Source organism: Anastrepha ludens, chromosome 2, assembly GCF_028408465.1.
Source record: "Anastrepha ludens isolate Willacy chromosome 2, idAnaLude1.1, whole genome shotgun sequence".
Classification (NCBI taxonomy): domain Eukaryota; kingdom Metazoa; phylum Arthropoda; class Insecta; order Diptera; family Tephritidae; genus Anastrepha; species Anastrepha ludens.
The window spans coordinates 22,478,357-22,505,446 of record NC_071498.1 but is presented as its reverse complement, the minus strand read 5'-3'; the positions used below and the strand labels follow the sequence as shown (position 1 = coordinate 22,505,446).

Here is a 27,090-nt window from a genome sequence, read left to right as displayed (position 1 = left end):
AGATGAGTTTGGAAGGAAAGCTACAACACTAAACATTCACCCAGATAATGTATTATTACCGATTCCCTTAGCTACGTGCAAATTATGAATAGATATACAATCTATCAATACTGCTAATGTCCATTGTAGGCAATCCCCTTTTTGCCAAATAAGCAGGTAAACTTGGACAGAATAGAACCACGGCCGCACAAAATCGCTACTGAATCTTAGGACACAGGATATGAGAAACACGATAGGGGTACCAACAGGGGTTTGTCGAATTAGAAGGCATGCAAATAGACTGGGGTACTATATGATGAGATATTGAAGAAAAGGAAACCGTGGAACATCATCTGTGTATATTCATTGCTCTATACAGAAAAAGGGTTACCACGCGCGAGATCGCCATTATTGGCAGCATGAAAGAGAGGACTCAGAAATAGTTAGCCGAAATTAACAAAATTCATTAAATTCACAGGTTGGTTCAGATAAGACTCAAGAGTGTAAAGGCCGAACTCCTAATGGGACTATTCACGCATAAATGTGTCGGATGACAGCCACTCAATCTAACCTAACCTCACCTACTTCCATTTTTTTTTTGTAACAATTAACGTCTTCAAAAAACTTTTTTGACGAACCTTTGTATACAGATAAATTAAAATCAGCTGGACAACGTTCAACCTCACTTTTTGTAGAGGGTGGAAATTGCTGTCTTTTTGCTTGGTCAGAGTGCAACTGTTTGAGAAAGGAACACGCAACCTTATGAATATGAACATGAAAATTTTAGTTCTGCGCTAAGCAAAATAAATGTAACATAATTACGAGAAAAGAAAACGCTAGAAGTGTCTAAAAAAATTATTTGAAAATATGCATTCAAACTTGAAGAACCCTCTTTCAGTGGCATTTAAGCGAAAAGTGTAAAATAAAATTTCATAAATTGTAAGCGCAATATCTAAAAATGAGTTCGTTTAAGAAAATCTCTTCAAGCCAAGCGTGAGCGATGAAGTGCGATATTTTCAAAGGCTTTAGGTTAGGCATATGTATGTAGATGTGATGAAGAAGATATATACTAATTTGAAATGTTTGCTTGTTTAAATCACTACTGTAATGTTTTCTGAAATACAATTTTTTATAAGAAAACAATTTTCAGCTTTCCTTAGCGCTGCTTTGTCAATCAAGCAAAAGCAGATATGCGCACAAAGAAATATATAAATTGACCCGCATTTAGCAATAATAATCGAGACAATCCAAAAACAAAAAAATTAAAACAGAAACAATTACAACAGAATACAACAATGACCACAAACAAAAATAAATAAAATAAAAAATTACATAAAAAGAATCTTTCAAACAATTATAAAATCGATAGAATAGCTCACCCAGTCTCGCGCAATGACTTCAGCTGTGAATTGGTGAGGCGTCGCGGTTCACCGCTGCCATCTGATGCAACGGCATCCAACTCATCAAAGGGCGGTGCTATAAATAGGTCGCGCAAATTAATCGCTCGCGTTTTGTTGCGGTTACTGACGCTGTTCGCCGCATTGTTGGCGGTTAGCGCGAGTGTCGTAGCGGCTAGCGGTTGCGGGAGTACTGCAGTCGCATCATCCAATCGGCACGAAAGAGTGGCAATGCAATAAAGCAAAGTTAATCAGCCTCATCATCATCTTCATTTGTTGTATTGATACAACAGCAATGTGCCTATTTATTTATGTATGTGCGTGTGTATGTAATTTGTAAAATCACTCACCTATTGGGAAGGTTTTCCAGTGATAGAGAAACTGTTCGGCAACGTGTTTGATTTGTTCGACCAGCTGTTCAACTTCGGGCGGTGCGCCAACCAAATTAACCGTAAATTGCACAGGTTCACGCTCTGGGCCAGCCAATGATTGTGGACGTAGATGTGTACCGGGGACACTGCCGGCTAATGGCAGCATTGACATTTTATGCACTAATATTTTTGTGTTCACTTCAGCTTCTACTTGATTTGGTTGGTTTGCTTGTATTGGGTTGTATTGATATTTCTAACAGGGGTCGTCGACTTGGTTGGTTACCGATAGCTGTTCGTGTTGGCGAGAATTCCTCTTAATTACTTCATTACATCAACGAAAATATTTGGATGCTTCATGTTGATTTGTAGCGTAGAGTATACAGAGAGAAAAATTTGATAGTTCTGCAAAATGAAAAAAAAAATGAATAATTTAAATATTTGATATAAATATAAAAATATAATAAATGCGAGTAATTCGAGGAATATTGGTTAATACAGTGGGCTTTTGACAAAAGAACTTACATATTGTATGTGACTTTATGAGGTTTCGCTTTGAGGGCTATCATTTTTGATTTATTATAGACAAATTTTGTATGTTATTAGACTTATATTAAGGTGGTTACCTCAGGGGTTAGGGGTAGTCAGACTTAAAAAAAAAGGATTTTTTTTTGCATTTTCTTAAAGCATAATAGCTGAAAAATATTGTGTGAAAATTTGAAGTGAATCCGTCAAATACTTTTCGAGTTATTCAGCAATTAACAAAGGGCGCTCCGAAACGTTCGAGAGCAAGTAGCTAGCAGGACACACGCATGAAAGTGGCAGATAAGCGCGCTAACGATAACACTCGAGAAGGTAGAATGCTACGTAGGCAACAGCAAATCGATATTTTGAAATCTGCTTCAGCGGTCAGAACTATTATATGGAACGGATGACATACTGTAAGTAATTAAATAATTCGTATAACTCTACATATGTAAATGCGTTGTTCTCAAAACTATGTTTTTTGAACTGGTGATCACTGTAACTTAAAAACTGCTTGGTAGATTTCAATAAAATTTATACTGCTTTTGAAAAACATGAAAAAATCGTGCCTGATCTAAACATTTTTTTTTTCAATAATTTCGATTTTTTTTTAAACATTAATTGTCCGTTTTTTTCCTAAAATCTGAAAAATATTTCCTTGTTAATTTTGAAAAAAAAAACAGCTTCGATCAGGCACAAGATTATCTATTAATAAAACTAATTTCTCTTGTCCGATTGATGTTAGATGAATCTACAAGGATCACCGCAAGGGACTTCTGGCTCCCCACAAACAGCGATAACTTTAAAAAATTTTTATTGTTGAAGTTTTGCTCAAATCAAGTCTAAACATGATGTATTAATGCTATGTTTTTATTTTTGTAAAATAAAGCAACTGACTAGCAAAAAAATTATTGAAACTCATCATTTTTTGGGCCTCTGACTACTCCTAACCCCTTAAGCTACGACTATAAATGACTAAATGATTAAAAATTCCGGGGAAAGCAAGTAATAAGTAATCATAAAAAAGTGACAACTCGTCTTAAGTCGCTTAAGGGGGGAGCCTGGTTTATGAGGTCAAAAAAATCAATTTTTTCTTCGTTTTAAGCGATTCCTAATATATTTCAGAATATTCACACAAAGTTACAGAGCCTAATTCTCAGTATTTCCGTAGATACAAAGCCAAAGGTAGGCGAGCGTTAGGTAGTTACGCTGTGACCGGACAGCTATAGTACAAACTTTATCTTTTTTTCTCGACTTTTCATTTTTATGATTTCTTTGAATTGACGTACATGAATGAAAAAAAAAACCAATAAACCTTTTGAAATGAATCATAGCTTGTTCCCTTCAGTATTAAATTCTCTTCTATTTGAGCTAACAAAATAGATAAAAAAAATTTTTCAAGATTTTTATACCAAGTTGAAGTGAATTTTTTTTTTATAGAAAGGCATTTTTTTCTTTAAAACCCCCAAAAAGTTGAAATTTTGGAATATCTCTCAGTTCATCTAGAATAAAAAATCATGATAATTAGAAATCCATTTGAATTTTTTGCTTTAGATAATAATTACGAGCTGTATCTTGTACGCCAGTTGGAAACTCCAGCGTTGCAGCGCTCTACTAATTTCTATGTTAAACATTTTTTTCAACTTATTTTAACCAGAACAAAAATTTTTTATACTTTTTTAATGCTCATTAAAAGATAGAAAAAACTTTGCAGTGCTAAATTAATTTTTTCCTTAAAAAAAAAAATCGCAAAGAGATGCAATTTTTAGACCTCATAAACCAAGCTCCCCCCTTAAGGGCACATAAATCTATAAATTAAATTAATATGAAAACAATATTTTTTCTGGCCTAATTTATATCACAGTTGCTCAGACAACACTTATAGGTATATAAAAAACAGTCAAATAGTTTTTAAAAAAAATGTATTCATTGAGCTTTTGACCAAATTGAGTAGCAGTTTGAGTAAATCAGGTAAGAATAAATGCGTGCTGTATTTAAATGACCTCAAATTTAGCACATCGCCAAAATGTATTATTTATATGAAAAGCACAAATATTTATGACAAATACTAAAAAGGAGTAGAATAACGGAGTAAACCCCAGCAAGACATTTTTCTTTTGTAGGATCTGGCCAAGCCCACCTTAGGACGAACGGACATTTTACAAGAGGTGAATAGTCTTATGTATTGTATATGTATGGATAAAAATGTATTCCAGACAAAAACAAAAAAAAACAAATACTGCAATACTGAAAAACAAAATTTGAACTTACAACAAACTTTTTTTTGCAAATAGGGACCCCAAATTAAGCTTAACAAAAAAAAGTATACTTTCACCCTTAACAAAAAAAAATTATACTTTCACCCTTTGGGGACGAGTATCGGTATATAGCCGCCCAAGCCGTTTGACCGTTCCGGACGCATGTCGGCATATAGTCGCCCAAATTAGTTCGTAGCGGCAAAGCTCGAGACGTCTGCCGTTCTGAGCGATAAGATACGCATAGGTATAGTAAAAAGAGTCACGTTTTCATTCAAAGACATTAGGGCCCATTAGCGATGTATGTTGTCTTATCTTCCTTATAATGGAAACTTAAGATGTGAGACGACGGTAGAGTTAGAACGAAATTCAGTTCTTCGATTCAGTCTCTCAGTGTCACTGCCAGAGGAACAAACAGGCTTTTTATATATTTTATATTTTATCCTACGCACGAAGGTTAAACGATCTAGAGATGATACATTAGAAAGCGACAGTTCTGACGAATATTACTTTGAATCTGATAAGACGGAAGATGACGGCATTACTTCGTCAAGTGGAAGTGCAATTCGTGCAATAAGGAATCCACCCAGGCTTTTCAACATTAGCAGTGAAAGCAGTTTGTTTATAATTATTTTTTGATTTTATGAAAAATTTAAATACTATGAGAGTGCAAACCTTCATTTATATTTTTTTATCAAATGCGGAGACACAAATCCCATTTCGGATCACTGCGTAATTAAAGAAAAAGAGAAAAAACTGTTCAAGCTCCGTAAGTACCGTTAATGTCTTAACAATATTTCACTTAAAATGTGTTGGTATCAATAAGAATTTTCTCGATTACTGACAACAAAGCCAAAAATGCCATCAGTACTTTATATAGCACTGGTTTTGCTATTTGATAAATGCTGCCAGATCCATGCAAAATACCAACAAAATACTATGTATGTACATTCTGTCAAAAAAATATCGGGAATTGTTCATTTAAAAAGCGAGCGTGACACATTTGTCTAAATTTGTTTACTGGAATGTTGGTACATCTGTCCTCTATAGTGTCGCAGAATTTGGTGTGATCTGTCAATTTGCTTGTTTTTGGCATTTAATTATATCAGTCAACCGCAGGTGTGCTCTGCGATTTTCACTATGGATAAAAATATCGAACAAAGGATTTGTCTTAAATTTTGTGTGTTTGAACGGAATTTCGTGTGCCGAATCGTTAAAAATGTTGCAGAATGCCTATGGCGAGTGTGCTTTATCGAAAACACCACGGGTCTACGAGCGGTATAAGGCTTTTGCAGAGGACCGACAAGTCGTGGAAGATTTGTCCCGATCTGGTCGCCCATCAACGTATGAAAACGTAGTCAAGGAAATGGTGCTGGAAAACCATCATTCTCGAATCAATTCGCAACATTTTACACCATCAATTGGGCATGAAACGCGTGGCTGCCGACTCGTTCCAAGAGAGTTGAATTTCTTTCAAAAAATTCATAGGAATAAGATGGCTGAAGACGTGCTTGAGCAAGTGAATTCGGACCCAACATTTATCCAGCGCATCATAACAGGTGATGAGACGTGGGTATATGAGTTTCACATGCAAACCAGTCAACAGGCGGCTGAATGGTGCTATCCACATGAACCGAAACCCAAAAAACCTCGTTAAAGTTGCTCAAAAGTGAAAGTCATGCTACTCATTTTCTTTCATTTTCCTGGTGTTGTGCACTCGGAATTCGTTCGAAATGGTTCTACGGTAAATAAAGAACATTATTTGGAAGTTATACGACGTTTGAGAGAGAATGTGTGTAGGAAACGGACCAATTTGTGGCAAGAAAACTCATGGATCTTGCACCATGATAACGCACCGTCTCACAAGGCTCATATTGTGAACACTTTTTTGACGAAAAACTCGACAAATACCATCGAACAACCACCGTATTCACCGGATTTAGCCCCCTGTGACTTTTTCCTTTTCCCAAAGCTCGAATTGCCACTCCGCGGACGCAGCTGTGAGTTGGTAGAGGCCATTAAGGGGAATTCGCTGAAGGAACGGCAGAAGATCTCTTCAAACGCGTTTAAAAGGTGATTAGATGACTGGTCTAATCGTTGGGATATGTGTATTGCTTCGAATGGAGCTTATTTTGAAGGCGAACAAATAAATGTTGATGATTAGACAATTATTTTCCGTTTCACTGAACAATTCCCGGTACTTTTTTGGCATAAATCGATTCATGTATCAAATCGCAACTAAAATTAGCTGCACCAGGATTGTAGAATATGTATGTATGTATGTACATACATCACATCAGATCACAAAATACTCTGTAAGTATGCACTAATTTGTTGACAACCCATTAGTCGAAAATATTTGAGGTAATGAATGGCACGTTGTTTTGATTACACTATGCAACAAGCTCAGTACTTCTTTCCACTGGATTAAAAAACTTTCGAATAACATTACAGATTACATTTTTTTTTTAAATCCTAACATTTTTTGGTACTGCTATTTTCGTGTTCGCAACTGTACGTATAAATCTGCTAATTTCTGTTTATTAGGCATACCTAATGCGAATTTCTACTCACGATATTGGTGAAGTTTTTAGTGCTGCTTAAGTGCTCATAGGAACACTGGCAAATATTCGCAAAATTTGAATTTATTTCATTTAAATTTCAATGCATTTTTGTACTACTCAAAGTAAATACCAATCTATGGATGTATGTATGTATGTACGTGCTTTTCAAGTGATACTTTTTGATATAATCCACTTGATTTCTGCTTAGCAATTCAAAAACAGAAAGATCTGAAGTGATCGAGTGTGCAAGTGTTGGAATTATGGCATTTGGAATAAATCCAAATTAAAGACATCAAAACCAATTAAAATGGAATTCACGCCAGAATCAGAGAAATGCCACAAATAAACAAAAGCAAAAATAACTTAAACAATAAAGCGGGAAACAGAAATTGTAAGTGAAATAGAAAGACAGAAGAAAGCAGCGTTTGAATGTATGTATGCGCATATGTATAGAAATATGCATGTACTCGTATGTGTAATCGTTCAGAATTGTTAGAAGATGCAATAAAAATATAATAGTTTTGTTAAAGCAAAACAAAAAATTAAATTCCATTGGGCAACATAAAAGAAAAGAGTTGTACGAAAACTATTTAACTACACTGGTAAAGAAAATATTTAGTCAAAAAAGATTAGCATATAAATATTGGGTTGGCAACTAAGTAATTGCGGATTTTTTTTAGAAAATTAAAGACAAATTTTTTATGGAACTAAATAACTTTATTCTGTAATGTACCGCCTATTTTGAACAATGACCTTTTGCCATCTTTCAGGCAGATGGCAAAAGATGTGTGTGGCCTTGCATTGTCATGATGGAATACAAAACTTTTTCGATTTGTCAATTCGGGCCGCTTTTCTTCAACTGCATTGTTTAATTTCGTTAGTTGTTCAATGTAGACATCAGAATTGATTTTTTGTTGTTGTCGTTTTAACAGTAATAGAAGCCCCGTCAGTGTAGGGTGTATCACCGGTCGACATGCTGTTTCGACAGGTTGGGTCTAGATGGAGGGGGGTGTTAGATGAGTAGGTTTTAAAGGCCATGTGAAAAGGTGGTTAGTGTCGTGCGGGGTGCCTTCACATGCCGGACATATGTTTGGTATGTCGGGGTCAATACTGGATAAGTAGGAGTTTAATCTGCTAGAGTATCCAGAACGTAATTGTGCTAGTGTTACGCGTGTCTCACGGGGAAGCTGGAGCTCTTCATCTGCTAAAGGTGGTGGTTGGACTCCAATTACGGCATTCAGTGGACGGGCGCTTAAGAAGGTGGTGACGGTCTCCCGGTGAATGTCGTTTAATGACTGTCTAAACACTGTCTGGTCTAGTAGATTTGTCAATTTTGTACTGGATCTCGTTGGCGTAGTTTAAAAGGTGTCTCCTGACGTGCCTAGGAGGCGACTCTGGCTCAAGCAGGTGTCTGCAAGGGTGAAACCTGCGGTAGCACCCTAACAGGAACTGCTTGCTGAACAGTTTGTTGTGCTCCATTACAGCAGCATCTGTGCCTTATTGTAAAGGTGTTGAATGGGGGACCTCAGGAGGCAACCGGTCGCTGTCCGAATGGCAGTATTTTGGAATGTCTGTAGCTTTATCCACTGCGTGTCACTAGTTCCAGGTGACCAGGCAGGCGCAGCATAATTTAGAACTGGCCGGCCTATTGCCTTAAATGTCGATAGCAACAATTCTTTGCCTTTGCCCAAGTGCTGCCGGCCAGCGATTTGAGGACCTTGTTGCGATTTTGGACTTTAGTTGCAATAGCGGTGGTTTGAGCAGAGGAGGGCAAACTGTCAAAAGTCACACCCAAAATTTTGGAATTGTTTACTGTCGGGATTGGTGTGTCATCGAATTCTACCTTGAGAGACATTTTGTCCATACCACCTGGACTTAGTGGGGGAAAGTTGTAGATTCCTCGCAGTGAAAAAGCGAGAAAGATTGGTGATATAGTTGTTCACTTTGGAGCACAGGCCATCATTAACTGAAGCCATTATCGTGCATTCGTCAACGTATGAGACCAGGGAGACTCCCTCTGGTGGTTGTGGGAGTTTCGAGATGTAGAAATTGAACAACAAGGGTGAAAGGACACCATTCTGCGGTACACCTTGCTTAACCTTCCTCTGCTTTGATGTTTGGTCTCGAAAAATCACTGACGAATGACTACCGCTCAGGTAGTTTGCGGACCACCTCTTCAGCCCTGACGGGAGTGTCGACTGATAAAGCGTGGAATGGCTGACTGTGTCGAAAGCCTTCTTCAGGTCCAACGCTACTAGGACTGTCCTCTCGCAGGGGTGGTTTTGGTTAAGCCCGCGGTTTATCTGGGCATTTATGGAGGTGAGTGCAGTGGTGGTGCTATGCACTCGTCGGAAACCGTGCTGATGTGGGGTTGGGGCCAGGTGTTTCGTGAAGATCAGAATTGATCCTTCGGTTGGGTGGTAAGAGTTCAAAGTAGACAATTCCTTTGTAATCCCACCAAACTAATAACAAAACCTTCTTTTGATGAATATCAGCCTTTGATGTTGTTTGAGTTGGTTCACCTGGCCTGCTCCACGATCTTTTCAGCTTGATATTGTTCATCGCTAGTTATCAGTCGTTTTAAAAATGGATCATTTTGATTACGTTTCTTTAGCATGCACGTTTCATGCGCTGTATTAAATGCGTTTCTTTCAGTTCGGGGGAACTCATGTATCGAGTTTTTGAACATATCCAAGTTGTTTTAAGTTATTTTCAATGCTCGTATGTGATACATGAAGCTTCTCTGCAATCTCACGTGTTGTACTGTGACGATCCGAATCGATTATTGCTTCGATTAGGGCACTTTAACTGGACGACCAGAGCGTTTTTCATCTTTGAGTGAAAAATCACCAGCACGAAATTTGGCAAACCAATTTTGACACTGCCGTTCTTTTAAGGCACCACATTATGAGCTTGCAATGCGGTTTCCCCTTTGTGGAAATAAAAAAGCAAAATATGTCGAAAATGTTCCTTTTGATTTTCCATTTTTCAACGAACGCCAAACGAAAACTACGCAACCGATCAAAAAACTTGTTTTACTGACTGACAACTGAATTGCCAACAAAATGACAAATAACAAACCGTGTTTTACATTTGTACTACGTCTGCAAACCTAAAAATTCAACTGAGCCATCTATGAGTGAAACCCAATAAATTTTAATGCCCGTAGTTCTTTCACTTTTTTTGGAAACGAAATATTTTTTTTGCATTGCCTTTTTTAAAATGATAATACAAAACAGAAATTGTGTTGAAATTCATTATTTTATATATTATATATATATATATATTAGGAGGGGTCGATTTAAAAATCGCTCATTGCTCTGTGAAAATCGTATTCTATGGATCAAAATAAGAAACTTTGCCGAAGGAACTATATCTCTAAAACGAATTCTGATGTCCCCCAATTTGGGTCGAACGAAAAATCCCCCTTTGACCCATTTAGAATGCTCCAATCGAGTCCAAATGTATGACCGACCCCCACTAACTTTGGACGGTCGATCCACCCATGCCAGTGGCACACCCCCTGGAACTCCCCTGGGGGGTTTCCCATACAATCATTTCAAAATATCTCAATTTTTGGCCTTTACATGAAAAAAGAAACTAAAAAGTTCGACCCAAATTGGGGGACATCAGAATTCGTTTTAGATGCATGGTTCCTTCGGCAAAGTTTCTTATTTTGATCCCTAGAATATGATTTTCACAGAGCAATGGGCGATTTTTTTGCCTCCCCACAAATCGACCCGGCCTAATATATATATATATATATATATATATATATTATATATATATATATATATATATATAATTGGCGCGTACACCCTTTTTGGGTGCTTGGTCGAGTTCATCCTCCTATTTGTGGTGTGCGTCTTGATGTTGTTCTACAAATGGAGGGACCTACAGTTTCAAGCCGACTCCGAACGCCAGATATTTTTATGAGGCGCTTTTTCATGGCAGAAATATACTCGGAGGCTTGCCACTGCCTGCCGAGGGGCGACCGCTATTAGAAAAATGTTTTTATTAATTTTGGTTTCACCGAGATTCGAACCAACGTTCTCTCTGTGAATTCCGAATGGTAATCACGCACCATCCCATTCGGCTACGGCGGCCGCCAATTATTATTTATAATAATCAATTATTTTATTATAATCTGGTAGATAATTTCATGGCACTTATTTTTTTAATATCACATCCGACATATGTCCGCCGTGGCTACGAGTTACATAGTCTATTTTATCAGCCTAATTTTTGACTACTTTGTTAAAATTTCTGTGCATTAAACACCACAATGATAGAAAAATGTTTTCCAATAGCGATCGCTCCCCGGCAGACAATGTTAAACCGCCCTGAGTGTATTTCTGCCATGAAAAAGCTCCTCATAAAAAATTTGTCGGTTTAAAAGTGTAGGCAACATCAAGACGCACATGACAAATTGTAGGAGGAGCTCGACCAAACACCAAATAGATGGCGTTAGTGCTATTTGTGGCGTGGGACCTATATACAATTTTTGCCGACTCCGAACGGCAAATCGTGTATATGAGATGATTCATACAATTCCAGTAATATATAGTAAATTTTGAAGCTTAAGCAGCGTAAGCCGTTGAAAGTTTGTATTGCTTCACATACTGAAAAAAAATCTTAAGAGGTGCTTTCCATTTCAATTCAACCGGGCTATTAAAAAAAATCAATTTTGAGCCAAAAAACAAAATTGCCGATAAATCTTGAAAAAAAAAGTTTTTTCGGGCGAACAAAAAAATACGTGTCTCGTTATTTTGACCAGAGAGCAACATATTTGCGTTACATCGAAATCGAAGAACATGACCCGAATAGCCTGGTTGAATTGAAATGGAAAGCATCAAGAAAAACATCCCACGGCGCCTAATTGCATTCCAATCCGAGCATTCTACGCAAAAGTCTCATTATTGCACACTGACCGGATTTATTGTACAATACATTTTTTTTTTTGCATAAATTCTAAAAAAAAAAGTCTATGTAAAATATTTTGAGTCCACCAGCTCATCCCTATTTTACGAAAAAAAGAGCGAAAATCAGCAAAAGCTGTTATTAACCCAATAAAATTTAATTATCACTACACATTTTTGTATCATTAGGCCGCCTCTGCATTTGTCAGCTTGCGAGTTATACTCCATGGAACAAAAAACATTTCTTCAATTACGCATCTCAAACCCATTAAGTAACAACAAACAAACACATACACAAAATTTAAATTAATTAATTCTGATGAAACATTCCTTGACCTTCATTTTCCACATCTCATTTTGATTGTTTATAATAACAAAACCTTTCACACGTTTATCACAATACACTAATAATTTTGAGTGAATTCGGAAAAAATAATACCCAATCAAGCACAAGACTCTGAAGCAAAGGGTTGCAGGCTGCAAATCTTTTATTTGGAAATTTGCCAAGTTAACATATGCAAAGGGTCTTTCAAAAGTCACGCCTAGATGTCAGTAGTGCATAATTCTTAGATGGTACCACCTCATCTTTGACATTTGCCAAGTAGGTAGATGCACAATTTTACACTCGAAAATTTAGGGTATTTTCAGGATTTTTTTTCACAATAAAAAAATGAAAAACGATATTTAAATTTTTTTGTCTTTTTATTTAACTTCTTTCACATACAAAAATGAAAAAAAAAAAATTGTTTTTTCTAATTTTAAAAATGGCGCTGAAGTTGACCCTTCCGAAAAATTGGATCTGGACGGTGTTGCCTATTTTGGCCCTTCTATTTATCTGAACTCACAAAAACAAAAAAAATTATTAATCAGTACGACTGTAGCTATGCCCCGTACTAGAATAAAAACAAAATGACGCCGTGATGTTGTGAAAAACATTTTAAAATTTCAGACTATTCGGTAGAATGACAATGACAACACCAGACCGAAAAAAGTAGTTTTGAGATAATTGACTTTAAAGTTTTGACCACTTAAATGCGGTCAAAGATGTCGCCGTGTGACGAATCTGACTCAACCTGCTAAAACGGCTTTAGTATCGAAAATACTGGGAATATCCTTCCCAAAATTTGACAGTATATTCTTAAAAGCCTATACTTTCGAAATATCAAAAAAAACAAGAATCGATTTTTTGAACATTCTAGACCGCCGGGTCCCCTTAAGAACAATATATCGCAAAATTCGTGATCTGTTTGGTGGATATCCTCGTACGAATGAGTTGACAATTCAAAGGTTGACGAAAAAATTTCAAGAAACTGGTTGTGTTGAGAATAGAAAAAGAACTGGCAGACCAAAAACTGGGCGTTCTGTAGCGCAGAACGTTGCTGAACAACCTTCAAAATCAATATCTCGACGTTCTCAACACTTAGGCATTCATGAATCGACTTTTTGGCGGATTTTACCTACAGGGTCCGGCACTCGAAGTGTAACCAACCTCAGACTGCTCGCGCAGCTGATGCACGGACATCAGCGGTCTGTTAGTTGACTTAATGACAGTCCAGAGTATTGTTTACAATCGCGTGGAAACATTTTGCCGAGAGTAGACGCGAAAAAAGAATGGACCTCAAACGTCATAGCGTGATTGCATTATATTTGGCTGGAAAATCGCAACCAGCGATTGTTCGCGGGCTCAGGCACCATAGAGTAAATAAAGTTTTCGTTTATCGCACCATTACTCGTTACAATGATACTGGTAGCATCGCGAAACGTCATGGAGGTGGTCATCAAAAGACTGCAAAGTCTCGTGAAATGGTTCAAAAAGTGAAGAAGCGACTTGAGTGAAATCCCCGACGAAGTGCCAATCAAATGGCGATAGAACTGAAAATATCTGACCGTAGCATCCGCCGCATACTCAAAAATGATCTCAAAGTCAAGCCTTACAAGATCCAAAAGGCGCATGATCTCACATCAAGGCAGCAACACGTCAGACTTGAGATAGCGAAGGAGTTGCTTCGCTTGGCCGAAAGCGGTAAATTTCCGAACATTGTGTTTTTTGACGAGAAAATTTTTTAAATTGAGCAATTCGTAAACTCCCAAAACGATAGGGTTTATTTGACCGACCGTTCATATGAGAATTTGAGTCATCGATGATTGGCCACCAGGAGACAGCACTCGCCACAGGTAATGATTTGGGCCGCTGTAACTGCATACGGGCGCTCTCCAATCGTTTTCTACGAGCCTAGCGTCAAGATAAATTGAAAATATTATCGGGAAAGTATTCTGGCTGTTGCTTTGAAGCCGTGGGCAGACAAACATTTTGAAAACTTAAATATTAAAAATGATTATTATTTTTGATTCTGACTTACATACATGAGTTAAGAAAAAACTAAGCGTGGATATATCGAACTTTTTTTCGATAATTTTTTCATATACATAACATCTTTCTGACAACCTTTTTCTAAGTACCTACTATTCTTAAGTTATTGAAGGAATGCACCTACATTTCTTTTAAAGGGGTTTTCAATTGGCGCGGTTCGATTTTGGCGCCCTGTGGCAGCCATTTTGTTTTGGTGACATCTGTCAAATCTTTTGTTTATTATTCAGTTGTTTATGCCAAACCATCATGGCAAGTTACACGATTGAACAGCACGTTCAAATGATAAAATTTGATTATCAAAATGAGTGTTCATTAACGCAAACGTTGCGCGCATTGCGCCCATTTTTCGGTAGACGTGGTGGCCCTTCCAATTTCTTATGGCCCATATTGAACCATATGGACCTAGACGACATGTGGTTCCAGCAGGACGGCGCTACGTGCCACACAGCAAACGCCACGATTGACATTCTGCATGCATACCCGCCCTTATTGAAAAACCCTATATTTGAAATATGATCCCTCTGTAGCCATATTTTTTGTTCACCGCGCAAGCTACTATCCGCGTCCTTTTCAAATGAAAATCCCAATATATTGCAAAATTTTGACTATATATTTTTTATTTTCTTATAATAGTTAAGAAAACAGTAATAATAATAGTTAATATTTAATACAGTTTTTTTTTACATATTTTTTATGTTATGTTGCAAAAATTATAAAAAATTATTACAAAAAAGATTAAAAAACATAGTTCAAACTACAACAAAAACCATGTAACTCAAAGTTTTAAAAATTGCACAAAATATTAGAAACATCAACAATATTTGATAAAAATTTCAAACCTTTTAATCAGAACTTTTAGAAGCCCATTGAATTTTGGTATAATATTTTGCAAGCTTGAAGTGGCTCAAAAATCCTTTTCTTTAAATAAAGAATGCACGAATTTCTTTGTTTTATATGGAGTTCGCAACCCCTCCAAAAAAGATTATCAAAAATTAACGAGAATTTTGAGACAAACTAAACAACTGCATACCCAAAATTATTCTAAAAATTCTGACTAAAAAGTTGAAATTTGTATGAATATTTTGAACAAATTGTAGTTTGACTTATATTTTTATAAGAAAAAAAATAAACAAAAAAATAAATAAATAGTCAAAACTTTGCATATGCCGCGCTGCTATTATTGTGAACACGTATGTACATATGTGATATATGTATATATACGTATGTATATGTAATAATGTACATAATATGCTAGGCAAAACTGGTAGAGGAGTTATCCGGAGGCTCGCGCTGTAGACAGTTGAAATAAATACATAAATAATTTTCCAGTCGAACGCACCAGCACCAGCACCAGCTGCGTCTCCTCCAAATAAGAGGAGTTTTAAATGAGGTAATGGAAGATATTACAATTACACCAACGACAATGAACAACCGATTAAACAACAACAATGATAAAAAAAAATTGAATAAATAACAAGTGTTTGGGTATTGGAAAATCGAGGCCCGCAATACGGGTGGGGTCACAAAGCCAAGTATTGCAACATGTTTTCCACAATCGCGCATGCAAAGCTTCAGTGTATGCATAGATCATAATTGTGAAGTGATTAAAATGCCATATAATAACAATGACAACAACAAAAGCCACCACATACAACACACATTACAACATCGTAGAGAAAAATTTAAATAAATTACGATTACTGAAAGCAGCAAATCAACAAAATAAAAATTAAATATTATACTAAATGTGCACACAAGGAAATTTAAATGTAAGACACAGCAACACTACTGGAGGCCAAAAAATTGAAAAATTCCAAAATGTTGCGCGTTTACACATTTTATTTTGGGAGCGATAAACAAGTTTTCATGGCGGCAGAACGCACAGCGCAGGCAACTTTTGGATTATGAACACAAATACTAGCAGATGTAGTACACAGAAGCCGATTTTCGATTTTTATACCAATTTTTTTATTTATTTATTTTTTTTTTGATTTTGGCTCGCTATTTAAAATAGTCTCACAAATGGACTGGTGATGTATTACAAATACATACATAAAGCACACAAATGTACATAGCGCGTAATATAATCGCAGGAACATCAGTTGAAATTTTTTCGATTTGCCCGTCAGCTTGTTTTTCCAGCAATAAAAGGAATAAATAAGCTGAAGAGTCTAAAAAAATTGCGGAAAAGGTTTTTTTTTTTTAGTTAAGACCAATAATGAGCAGCGCTTTTATGATCTACTTGTGTGCTATAAAAGTCAGATTGTTGACGCCCTATGCTCCTACTAGGAGTTAGAGAATCCTGTATAGATCTTACAAAAATCAATTTCACGAGCTAAATAAATCTTTGTAGAGGAGGTATATTCGGAATTTTGAACTGTATGTAAGAAATAAACCGAAAAATTTTTGGCGCCACATAAAATCTAACAGAAAATCATCAAGTACAGTCTGTGTCAGAAAAAAGGAACCACGATTATTCATGCAGTATAAAAGATATATATTTAAATTTTTTTGCATTAAAGTGTGTACAAAACTGCGAGTCGCAATTACTCAATAAGCCGTATAGTCTCCATCGTTGTCGAGTATAGCCTGGCATCTTCTCGGCATGCTTTGAACCAGCTTTTCTGCGTAGCTCGTCGACAGAGAACCAGATTTTGCGAACTTGACGCACGAGTTGCTTTAAATCATGGATTGTCTTTCCGGCAAGCTGCGTTTTCATACTTCCCCACACATTTTCAATGGGGTTGGCGTCTGGGGACTGAGAAGGCCAGCCCATTACTGTGACGCCATTTTGTTGTTTGATTGTTTCTCTATGTATTTTTCTGAGAACAGTGCTTTTGATGATGTGGGACGGCAGGATATGTTCGCCTCCTTCAGTCGTCATTTTGGTTTGGTTGCGTTTAGGGGAAAGTTTCGAACGGCACTAACCTGAATTAGCACTGGCGTCGTAGCGCTTGAGTGGACTATTACGCAGCAAAAACTAGAACGGGATATATTTTTAAGTTACAAGAAAAAACTGGATATTTTCTTCTGACACAGACTGTATAACTAAAACTGAATTATGCTGCCGATTTCTTTACTTCTAATTCCGCATCTCATGATGAAGTGTCCGATGATAATCTTGGTATTCCGAGTGAAACCTCCGCCGTTTTGATGTATTTCGAGGCTTACTAGGTTGTTCAATAAGTTCTGCGGTTCGATAAGAGAGAGCGTCGTTACTAGTCGAAATTTTCTTTTTTTTTGTTATGTTGGTAGGGTGAAGTTGCATTTCAATCGGTCAATTCGTTCTTTGTTTATAAGCCATTTAGTATCGACGTGTCACAGTATTTTCTACTTACACAAGAGGACAAAATCAAGTTTTGTGCAGTGATTGAACTTTACTTTTAGAAGGTTTAAAAGCAAAGGAAATTGATGAACAATTGCTGAAATTGCTAAGGACTTTTCGCCCACAATTAATTCAGTAGATGGGTTGCTGAATTTAAACGTGTTCGAACAAGCCTTGAAGACGATTCACGTAAAGGACGTCCAAAAACAGCAACAACACCAGGAATCAAAGAAAAAAATAGAGGATATCGCATTGGAAAATCGTAAAGTGACTGGAAGAGTATTGGGCTTCATTCGAATGCGACTTTCTCAGAAACATTTAGAGCGTTTTTGAAACGATAAAGTGGATAAAAAGGATAAAGTGCGTCGATTCATTATTATGGATGAGATTTGGATCGATCACCATGTTCCTAAATCAAAACAGGAGGCTAAAGAGTGGTGTGAACCTGGCTCCGAAATGAGTCCATGTCCAGAAATCGGACAAGAAGGTGCTAGCATCAGTTTCTTGATATGCGAAAGCAATTTTGTTTATGTATTACTCGCAAACTGCAAACTGGTGAACAATAAATGCTGAATATTATTGTAATTTTTTAGACCGGCTGAAGGAATTTATTCGAGAAAAATTACCTAGTTTGCAAACATTTTTTTTCATAGGGCATTGCACCGTGTCACAAGAGCATTTTGACAATGCCTAAATTCCATAAATTAAGGTTCGAATTGTTGGAGTTTCCAAAGTATTCACCAGATTCGACATCTAGCAGCTTCCATCTGTTTCCAGATCTCAAAACATGCATGCATGGAAAGCATTTTTAATCAAATGATGAGGTCATAACAGCTGCAGATGCGTATTTTGCAGTCCTCTCAGATTCTCATTTCAGGGATGGGATTCAACTGGAACAAGTGACTTGATGTTCAGGGAGACTTTACTGAATAATGAAGTGTATTTCAAACCATAAAATGGTAAATTATTTAATAATTCCACAAAATGAATGACAATGTTAGAAATAAGTTTTTCGATTTATTTTAATTGCCAAACAAAAACTAGCTTTACTAAGTAGCCCCCGAAAATAACGCTACTGCTGGCTTACTTCACACAAAGAGTAACCCTACAACTTCTCGTATATACAAGCAAAATATAGAACGTAATATAGGATGGCGTCACTAGCCCCAGATGTCTAGTTGTCAGCACAGCCGAAAGCAACGTAAGGGAACACCAACATGCACACATATGTACATACATGCATACCTGTATATATACACATATTTTAACTTTAGATACGCACTAGATCCCCTGCAGCCAAGCCTCTCTAGTCCAAAGCGCTTGTGATGTGATTATATCGCCAATGGTATAAACAGCCACAAAAGCAATAAAGGTAGGAATTCAGCAAGAGCAAACAACAAATACACGCAAAAGCAAATTAAAACACATTGATATTCGGTTCTAAGTGCCTTTGTTGTCTTTAATGTATATTTTTGTGTTTGTCGTGACTATTGCCACCGATGATGTGATGCTAAATTAACTGATGTTCATACCCATGGGCATTTTGCTGTTGTTAATATGCAGTACTGTGTTGTTAATATGCTGTGACTTTTGCCACCGAGGAGGTGATGCTAAATTAAGTATTATCGGTGAAATGCGGCTAGTAAAGCAACTTGTAGCCGTGTGTACAAAACAAAACTATGCACATATACATATGTACACATACAATCACACGCATAGACATGTGTTTTATACGCTTCACTATGCAAGTGCACTTGAACCAGTTTAGTATTCAGAAATATTCCCAATTATGGGTGAACAAACACACAAACCCGCATCCACTTTGCAGCGGTAGATGAGTTGAAAGCGCAGAGGTTTTCATGGAGCGACATCAACGAAAGACCGAAAAGGCGAAAACCTCATTGTAACTCAGTACGCAAATCCGAGTAAATGACAGACAGGAATTTGCAGCAACGCAATTAATTAATTTATCTCCATAAAGAATATTATTGCATACATGCGCGCTATTGAGCATGCATACATGTGCAAACATTTCGCATTTTATACATACTTACAATCCTCGAAGCGCCGCTACGTGAGACTGTGTACCACCCCCGTTTTGACCCTTCTCTTCGTCTGAATTTTTATTGTTCTTGCAACTATTTTTACGTTGTGCCTGTGCCTGTCGTTTTTTCCGTTTGGTCGTTGAAGCTGATACTATTGTACGTTTCACATTTGCGTTTCATACGCTTTTTTGTATCACGGTTTGTAGCTTCATTTTTCTATTATTTTTATCTTCACAAATCTTGTGTTGAAAAGTGCTTGTGAAGTGACAAAAGACGTAAATATGCACTCAAGCAATGCACCGGGAATCAAATTTCTTTACATTTCTTTCATAAAATCTTTGCTTTACCCATTTTCATATGCACAACATATTTCTTTACACTATTTTTAAACAAACGATCCCCTTCACACCCTTGGTGACTTTTATTTTTATGAATTTTCTTTGGTTGCGTCTCCACAACACTGCACTACAGATCATCTATTTCGCTTTCCGCACTTTGCTCCGGGTACACTTCAACGAATTTCTTCCACTCCACCAAACGCACTCTCGGCGCACTACATATGCACGATTTTCATTCACACTTCATTTTCCTTTCCACATCGTGATATAGATTTTTCCATTTTCATTCTAATTTTTTTGGGTTTCTATTTATCACTCCGAATACATGTTTTACTCCGCTTTTCTTACTAGTAGCGAATTTTATTCGCATATTTGTATTATAACTGCACCTGTACAGCCGTATTTGGGTATTATTTAGATAATTATTTCAATTGTGGTGCAGGAAATATCAGAAAATACATTTCTAGTTAGAATATGCGTAAAAATCGAATATGAAAACAGCCCTCATTACCAACCGCTTTGGAAAACTCGGAAAAACTGAACCAAACGTTGCTGCTTCTTTCCGTTCAAGTGACTGTTACAAATCGGGTCTGTTCACATGCAGGGCTGCATTCGTGCAAGTTATTTAAACTTAAAATTATGGTGGAATACTTATAGGATTTGTGCTTAATATTATGTTGTCTTCTTGAGAATTTTTAACCGAAAAGATTTAATTTATCTGGCTCATTTCCAATTTGACATTTGCTGCAGAATTTGCTTCACTTTTTGAAATAAAAAATATGTAAAAAAAAAGTGTAAACGTTCATGCTATATTTGTGTTTTATTTTCATTTATATTTGCCGATACTAAACAATAATTTCTTATGGTAAAAAGATTTCAAAGGTAGCCTCTTTACGAGTAGCAGATAGTTATTCGGTTCTGAGCGAATTTGATGGAGTCAGCGAATGGGCTGACTCGAGGTGTCTTTACAAAAAAGTGAAATTGTGTTGATGATGTACGAAGAAAATCAACCAATTACACTTCGTTGCCGTCTGAACAACTACTGATTGGACGAGTGTGTGAATATATGTGAAATGATTGTCCCGAAGTCGGCTGCCGAATCTCACAGTGACGTGACTAAATAGCAAACCTGGTTATCTATCACCCTTGATATCCTACCAATGATATTCCTGAATATCATTATCAGTCAATATACATTGTTCTGGTCATTATACCTACTGGGCTTGCGAAATTTTTAACCGTGAATTGGAATGCTTTGCTGAGAAGAGGAAGCTCAAATCTTTAGGCGGCTCAATTCTGACATTTGATAAACAATTTCGCCACAATTTAATAAACGAATAAAACATTAAAAGGAGTGATAGAGGCTTAAACGCTAGATTATACAATATCCGGCCTACGATAATATTAGGGTGACTAAGATGCAAAACTGTGAGAGCCCTGAAAATAAAAATGATTTAAATTTTGTAAACAAAGCTCAGCCGATAACACCAACAATCCCGCTTAAGAAGAAAGTAAAGAGAGCAGCCACAACAACTCGCAAAAAAACATTGGAAGACTTGGATGTTGAAAAACCACGCAAAACAGTTATTAAGACTGACATACAGACCACAGCGAAGAAATCAAGGTGGAAAGAACCTCCATCGAGCCAGTTAAGAATTAATAGTTTTTTCAAGAGCTGTTCGAAGTCATACAAAATTGAAACCTGTACAGTAAAGGACGACATAATTTGTTCAAAGGCGCAAGCGAATAAGAAATCTAAAACGAATGAAAAGTGTGACGCACGTGGTTTGAACAGCGCACAGAGGAATAAAGGGCGAAAGCGTTTGTTTAAAGAGGACGAATGCACAACTATGAGCGGCTTATCGGATATGAAACCAACAGGTCCCAACTCCACACATGGGAAAGAAAAATTTAAAGATGAATTAGATGTCATAATTGATTTGATCTCGGATGATGATGTAGAAGAGGAAGATGTAAAACCCAATTTGAAGGAGCTGAAACCACAGTTGTGTTCAAATGTGGTCAAAAAGGTAGGTGAAAAAATTCTTAAATACTATGAAAAATATAAATACAATTTCTTTCAATGTTTTACAGTGTCCACGCTTCTCCGAAAATAACGGTATACATTCTCCGGTGATGGTTTCTATACCTGTGCGGCAAAAAAACATCGAAACAACTGGTGAAGAATCAAATTTAATGTCTAATCTTAAGCATAGTTCAAAAAAACGGTCAATTATAACAAAGACAGATGGGTTGTCAAGAGAAAATGGAAATGTAAAACATAATAAAAAACGTGCCCAAGTGAAAGATGAAACAAATCTGTGCCAAAGAGACCTGCCTCGTTTGACGAGCACTGCAATAAATAAAAAACATAAAATGGCTGTAAACGATAAAGAAAATACGACTGAAGAACCACTTCTTGAGCAGATTCCTACACCACCGCAGACCAGCATAGATAGATTTAGTAGCGATCGCGTATCCAATTTGGACTGCTCCCTAGCCGCTAAAGATGAGTTTGTTGAAACTAGAAATGTTTCTCGAATTCCGGTGCAAGATTCCAGACCTGCGCCCACTTCAAAAGGTGGACGAGTGAAGAAAGTGCGTGTTTGCCCACCTTTTAAAATTGTAGCTGGCACTACATTTGCAGTCGATGCCTTCCAATATGGGCAGATTGAAGGTGTTACTCATTACTTCCTTACACACTTCCATGCGGACCACTACCAAGGGCTGACGCGTAAATTTGCAATGCCGTTGTATGTGAGCTCACTCACAGGTAAACGTTTGCAATTTGAGTGTATATCGTTTTCTATATTTATATAAATTTTTTTATTTGCTCCACTAGCGCGCCTGTTGCGAGCCCTTATACCAGTGGAAGAACAATACGTACGCGAAATTAACTTGAACGTGCCACTAGTTGTTAACGGCATAGAAGTCACGGCAATTGATGCAAATCAGTAAGTAACCTCAGAACTGCAATAGTTGCAACTTTTTTTTTATTAACCTTTACAATTAGTTGTCCCGGTGCTGTCATGTTTGTGTTTAAATTGCCCACCGGCCGCTGTATTATACACACGGGCGATTTTCGTGCCTCACCCGACATGGAATCAGAGCCCATATTTTGGAACAATTGGATTGATACAATTTACCTCGATACCACATATATAGCACACAAGAACAATTTTTGCTCACAATACGAGAGTATCGATCGCGCCAAAAGTATAATAGAAGAATTCCGCCAAAAGCGCCCAACAACGCGCGTTTTATATATCTGCGGTTCCTATGTAATTGGTAAAGAACGCTTTTGGACGCGTCTCGCACAGGAGTTCGGTTTGAAAGTATGGACGGAGAAGAATCGATTGACAGCTTTACAGGCCATGGATTTGGAAGAAGTGCGTGGATTGCTCTGTGATGATCCTTATATGGCGCAGATGCATGTAATATCGATTGGCAAAGTGAGCTACCAAGTAAGTAACTAAATCTCCCTTTTCCCATGTACTGGCAATTCATTTGTTAACACAATTCCATGCTTTTGCAGTCTCTAGTCGAATACTTCCGTCCGTTTCAAACTAATTTCGATGCTGTACTCGCATTTCGCCCATCTGGCTGGGAGAAAAATGGCAAACCGTCGCTGCGTGGCCAAATTAATATCGTTGGCATTGAATACTCCGAGCATTCCAGTCACGCGGAGTTGGAGCGATTCGTAACGTACTTAAAGCCACGTGAAGTGATAAGCACCGTACCTATAATGCAGGGTAATCCCTGTATAACACCAAAGATACCAGAGAAGTGGTATAAATATGACACCCTAAAGAGTAGGAGACGCAATTTCCAACCTTCGATTACCAGTTTCATAAAAATAAGACCTCAAAAGCGTTCACACTCATCTACCAAGCTGATCACGAATTGTGTGAGTCCTACAAAATCTAGTTGCGCGCAGAACGAGTTGTCTCAACTGAGTGTACGTGTCATGACTACCTGCGTTCTACCGGAAGTGAAGCGAGATGTGAGTACGGACCAGCAGGCGACGCCAAGCAAAGCTTCAGCTACAGTTATCACGTTGTTGTCAGATTGACTATTACCAGTCTTGGTTAAGCGGAGCTTTGAGTTGGGGGTTTTTACTTTTGAATTTTTACGCATCTTCATGGCGCTATATAGGTGCACGAGCTTTAAGACGACATTACTTGGTTAGGAAATTAATTAAGCTGCAATTTGTTTAGCGGTTAAGTTAAAACTTCTTGATAAGTCAATTTGTTTTTATATGGATTTAAATAAGCATAAATTGTTAACAAAGTCAATTTAAAAATACTTGTTTTTTATACTTTTTGTTATTGTAGCGGCTTCACCAAAGCCTTGTAATCGAAATCATTCAACGGTAGCGCTGAATCTGTCGAATACATCTCCAAAGCATTTCTAGAATACTTTTAACGCTCTTCCCTCCCATGGGAGGTGGTAAGCAGTGGTCCGCGAATTGCCTGAGTGGTAGAGAGCCATCAGTAATATTTAGAGTGCAAATCTGCAAGCCTAGAAGTAAAAAGTGAGACGCATACTGTTAACTTGCACTTCTCGAAACTCCTCCAACGCTCCCACGACGGTCGGTTCTTCGTAACCGGAACGAACCGGATTTATATCCGGCAAAGGGCTGTCACTTTATTCCCCGTATATGTATGGGGAATGTTTATGCTGCTACAACAACAAAAACACCCCCAACCACCTGAGGGTTGCATCTCTGATCTTTCTCGCTGCTAGGAGCAAACGCCTTTAAGAAAGTTCGACATATTTTCCATAAACGGCCGCAGAACTTGAAAATGTATGTGAGTGTCGCTTACAGTGGCTTCTCGGCAAAAAAATGGAATTAAACCGTGAATATTTAACTGCAGTTATTTTTCACAATTTTCGACAAAAATTTATCACAAGACAAAAATTTATCGATGGGCTGAAATCGTTATACGACGAGCAAGCCTCATCCTTGAGCACCCTAGAAAACTGGTACATTGCATTTTCTCGTACTCGCTGTTCGTTCATCGACAAATTCCGGGAAGGTCGTCCAAAATCAATTGTGCCAGAAAGTATCGATGCCGTGCGCGAAATGATTGAGATCCTCAAGTCACATAGCGTCAGATTGAGGCATTCTTGGGCATATTTATGACGAGCATCAATAAAATTCAGCATGATCACCTTGTGGTACAAAAGGTGTGTTCATATGGGATGCCACATATTAAAAACAAAACGACCTGGGAACTCGGCTGGCAAAGTACACTTGTGCTCACATAATAAAGGATGCTTATTCTTTTGTGATATTCGCAATATTTATAGGCTAAATTTTCGCCGTTAATTTTTAACAAAAATGTAGCTCATTTTATAATAAAAAACCTTATAAATTCAAATTCAATTCTTTGTAGAAAATTCACAAAAATTTAACAAATTTCAAAAACCTGTTATGACAATTTTCAACTTTTTACTCAGAATTTTCAGAAAACTTCTGAATATACAGTTATAGTTATCGCCCATTCAATTTTAGTATAAAAAATTAAAGTTTAAATTCGAAAAATGTCTTCATAAGACGACAATTGAAAATCCAATTCTCCCAATGCTGCCTTGGGCTGGATTTGATCAATCACAAAGGAATGTTTACCATATTTTTTCAGACGTATTACTTTTTATATGCATGAATGTATAGATCAGTCGTCAAAGGTATCCAAGGTGTAGGGTGGGCCATGTAAAATTTGCTTTTTGAATCGGCTATAAAAAAAACTAATCAATATTGTTTCAAACTTTTTTTTTTATTTTGAAGATTGAACATTGTCATTTATGAATGAAAAATAATATCGTTCAAATGCCACGACTGGCTTTACAGTAGGCCATTCGATCAACCCAATTTTTAAGCACATTTTCGATTGTTTGGGCCCAATTTTATGAATGGCAACTTCGATTTCGTGTTTTAAAGCATCAATCGTCTCTGGATGGTTCGCATAGGATTTGTCCTTAACGGTTCCCCACAAAAAATAGTCCAACGGGCTTAAATCACAGCTCCGAGGCGGCCAATTGTTATCGGAATTTCGGCTAATTATTCGGTTTTCAAAAACGGTAGCCAAAAGTTCGAGTGTAACTTTGGCAGTGTGACAAGTTGCACCGTCCTGTTGAAACCAAATGTCGTCCATGTCATCCTCTTCAATTTTTGGAAACAACTCGTTGAGCATGTCACGGTAACGTTCGTCATTTACTGTAACCGCGGCTCCTCGCTCATTTTCGAAAAAAAATGGCTCGATGATGCCGCCAGACCAAAAACCGCACCAAACAGTGACTCGTTGTGGATGCATTTGCTTCTCAACAGTAACGTGTGGATTTTCTGAGCCCCAAATCCGACAATTTTGCTTATTGACGTGGTCACCGATATGAAAATCAGAAAAGAAGAAGAAGGCTCACCACTTTGGAAATAGGTTTTCAATATTTCCCAATTTTGTTCAAGCGTTTTGCGTCCCATTTCGTAAATGTCAAAACTTTAAGTAAGTTATGAACACATTTGACATGTCATTTGTGTTACCATTCTCAAAAAAATAGGTGGTTCAAAAAGCAAACGCTATATGGCCCACCCTGTATGAAATAATTATATGAAACCCTGAAAAGGGTCTCTTACTTTCGTTTTTTTTAAACTAAGTTCAAAGCATTTAGTTTGAATTTGAATTTAGAGCTGTTTATTGACTTACATATGAAGGGGTTTTCAAAAAATGCGCCTAGATGTTGTTTTGAAGCAGGTTGCCAGTAACTTAATAACCGGGAATTCGCTCTCAAAGAGAAAAATATCAACAAAAAAAAGAAAAAAAAAAAAATACTTGAATGCAAAACCAGTAAAAAATTGCTAGTTTTACTAACAGCTAATTAAATTGTGGGCGGGGGAAATCACAAAAAGTACAAAAAAGTTCAGTTGAGCTACCTCGTATTGAATTAAAAAAAAAATATAGAGCAAATAAAATGCAAAAAATGAGGTCAGCATCACACGATTTTAT

The 27,090-nt window shown here is 37.2% G+C and overlaps 2 protein-coding genes across 3 annotated transcripts in view; one reads left to right on the top strand and one right to left on the bottom strand.

Moving 5' to 3' along the window:
* LOC128864974 (uncharacterized) overlaps nucleotides 1-20,704 on the bottom strand; it is a 36,091-nt gene extending 15,387 nt beyond the window's left edge. Inside the window, exons 1-3 of one of the 2 annotated variants that reach the window (XM_054104814.1) lie at nucleotides 19,754-20,704; nucleotides 1,727-2,149; nucleotides 1,359-1,569 (exon numbers count right to left, since the gene is read on the bottom strand). In XM_054104814.1, coding sequence (XP_053960789.1) covers nucleotides 1,359-1,569; nucleotides 1,727-1,919 — 404 coding nt within the window. In that variant the 5' untranslated portion in view covers nucleotides 1,920-2,149; nucleotides 19,754-20,704. The remainder of the gene's footprint in view (nucleotides 1-1,358; nucleotides 1,570-1,726; nucleotides 2,150-19,753) is intronic. The other variant, XM_054104806.1, reaches the window with a different exon arrangement.
* A 648-nt stretch (nucleotides 20,705-21,352) lies between these two features.
* Nucleotides 21,353-24,391, top strand: LOC128864967 (DNA cross-link repair 1A protein). The gene is made up of 5 exons (XM_054104793.1): nucleotides 21,353-22,116; nucleotides 22,181-22,859; nucleotides 22,929-23,040; nucleotides 23,100-23,550; nucleotides 23,622-24,391. Exons 1-5 carry the CDS (start codon nucleotides 21,505-21,507, stop codon nucleotides 24,156-24,158), a joined length of 2,391 nt encoding a protein of 796 aa, XP_053960768.1. The 5' UTR covers nucleotides 21,353-21,504; the 3' UTR covers nucleotides 24,159-24,391.
* The last annotated feature ends 2,699 nt before the right edge of the window (nucleotides 24,392-27,090 follow it).

Bases quoted from the DNA above. Each gene is read 5' to 3' on its own strand.
- LOC128864967 (XM_054104793.1), top strand. From the start codon at position 21,505: ATGCAAAACTGTGAGAGCCCTGAAAATAAAAATGATTTAAATTTTGTA. The intron at 22,117-22,180 runs GTAGGTGAAAAA...AATGTTTTACAG, and splicing joins GTTCAAATGTGGTCAAAAAG to TGTCCACGCTTCTCCGAAAA. The intron at 22,860-22,928 runs GTAAACGTTTGC...TTGCTCCACTAG, and splicing joins GTATGTGAGCTCACTCACAG to CGCGCCTGTTGCGAGCCCTT.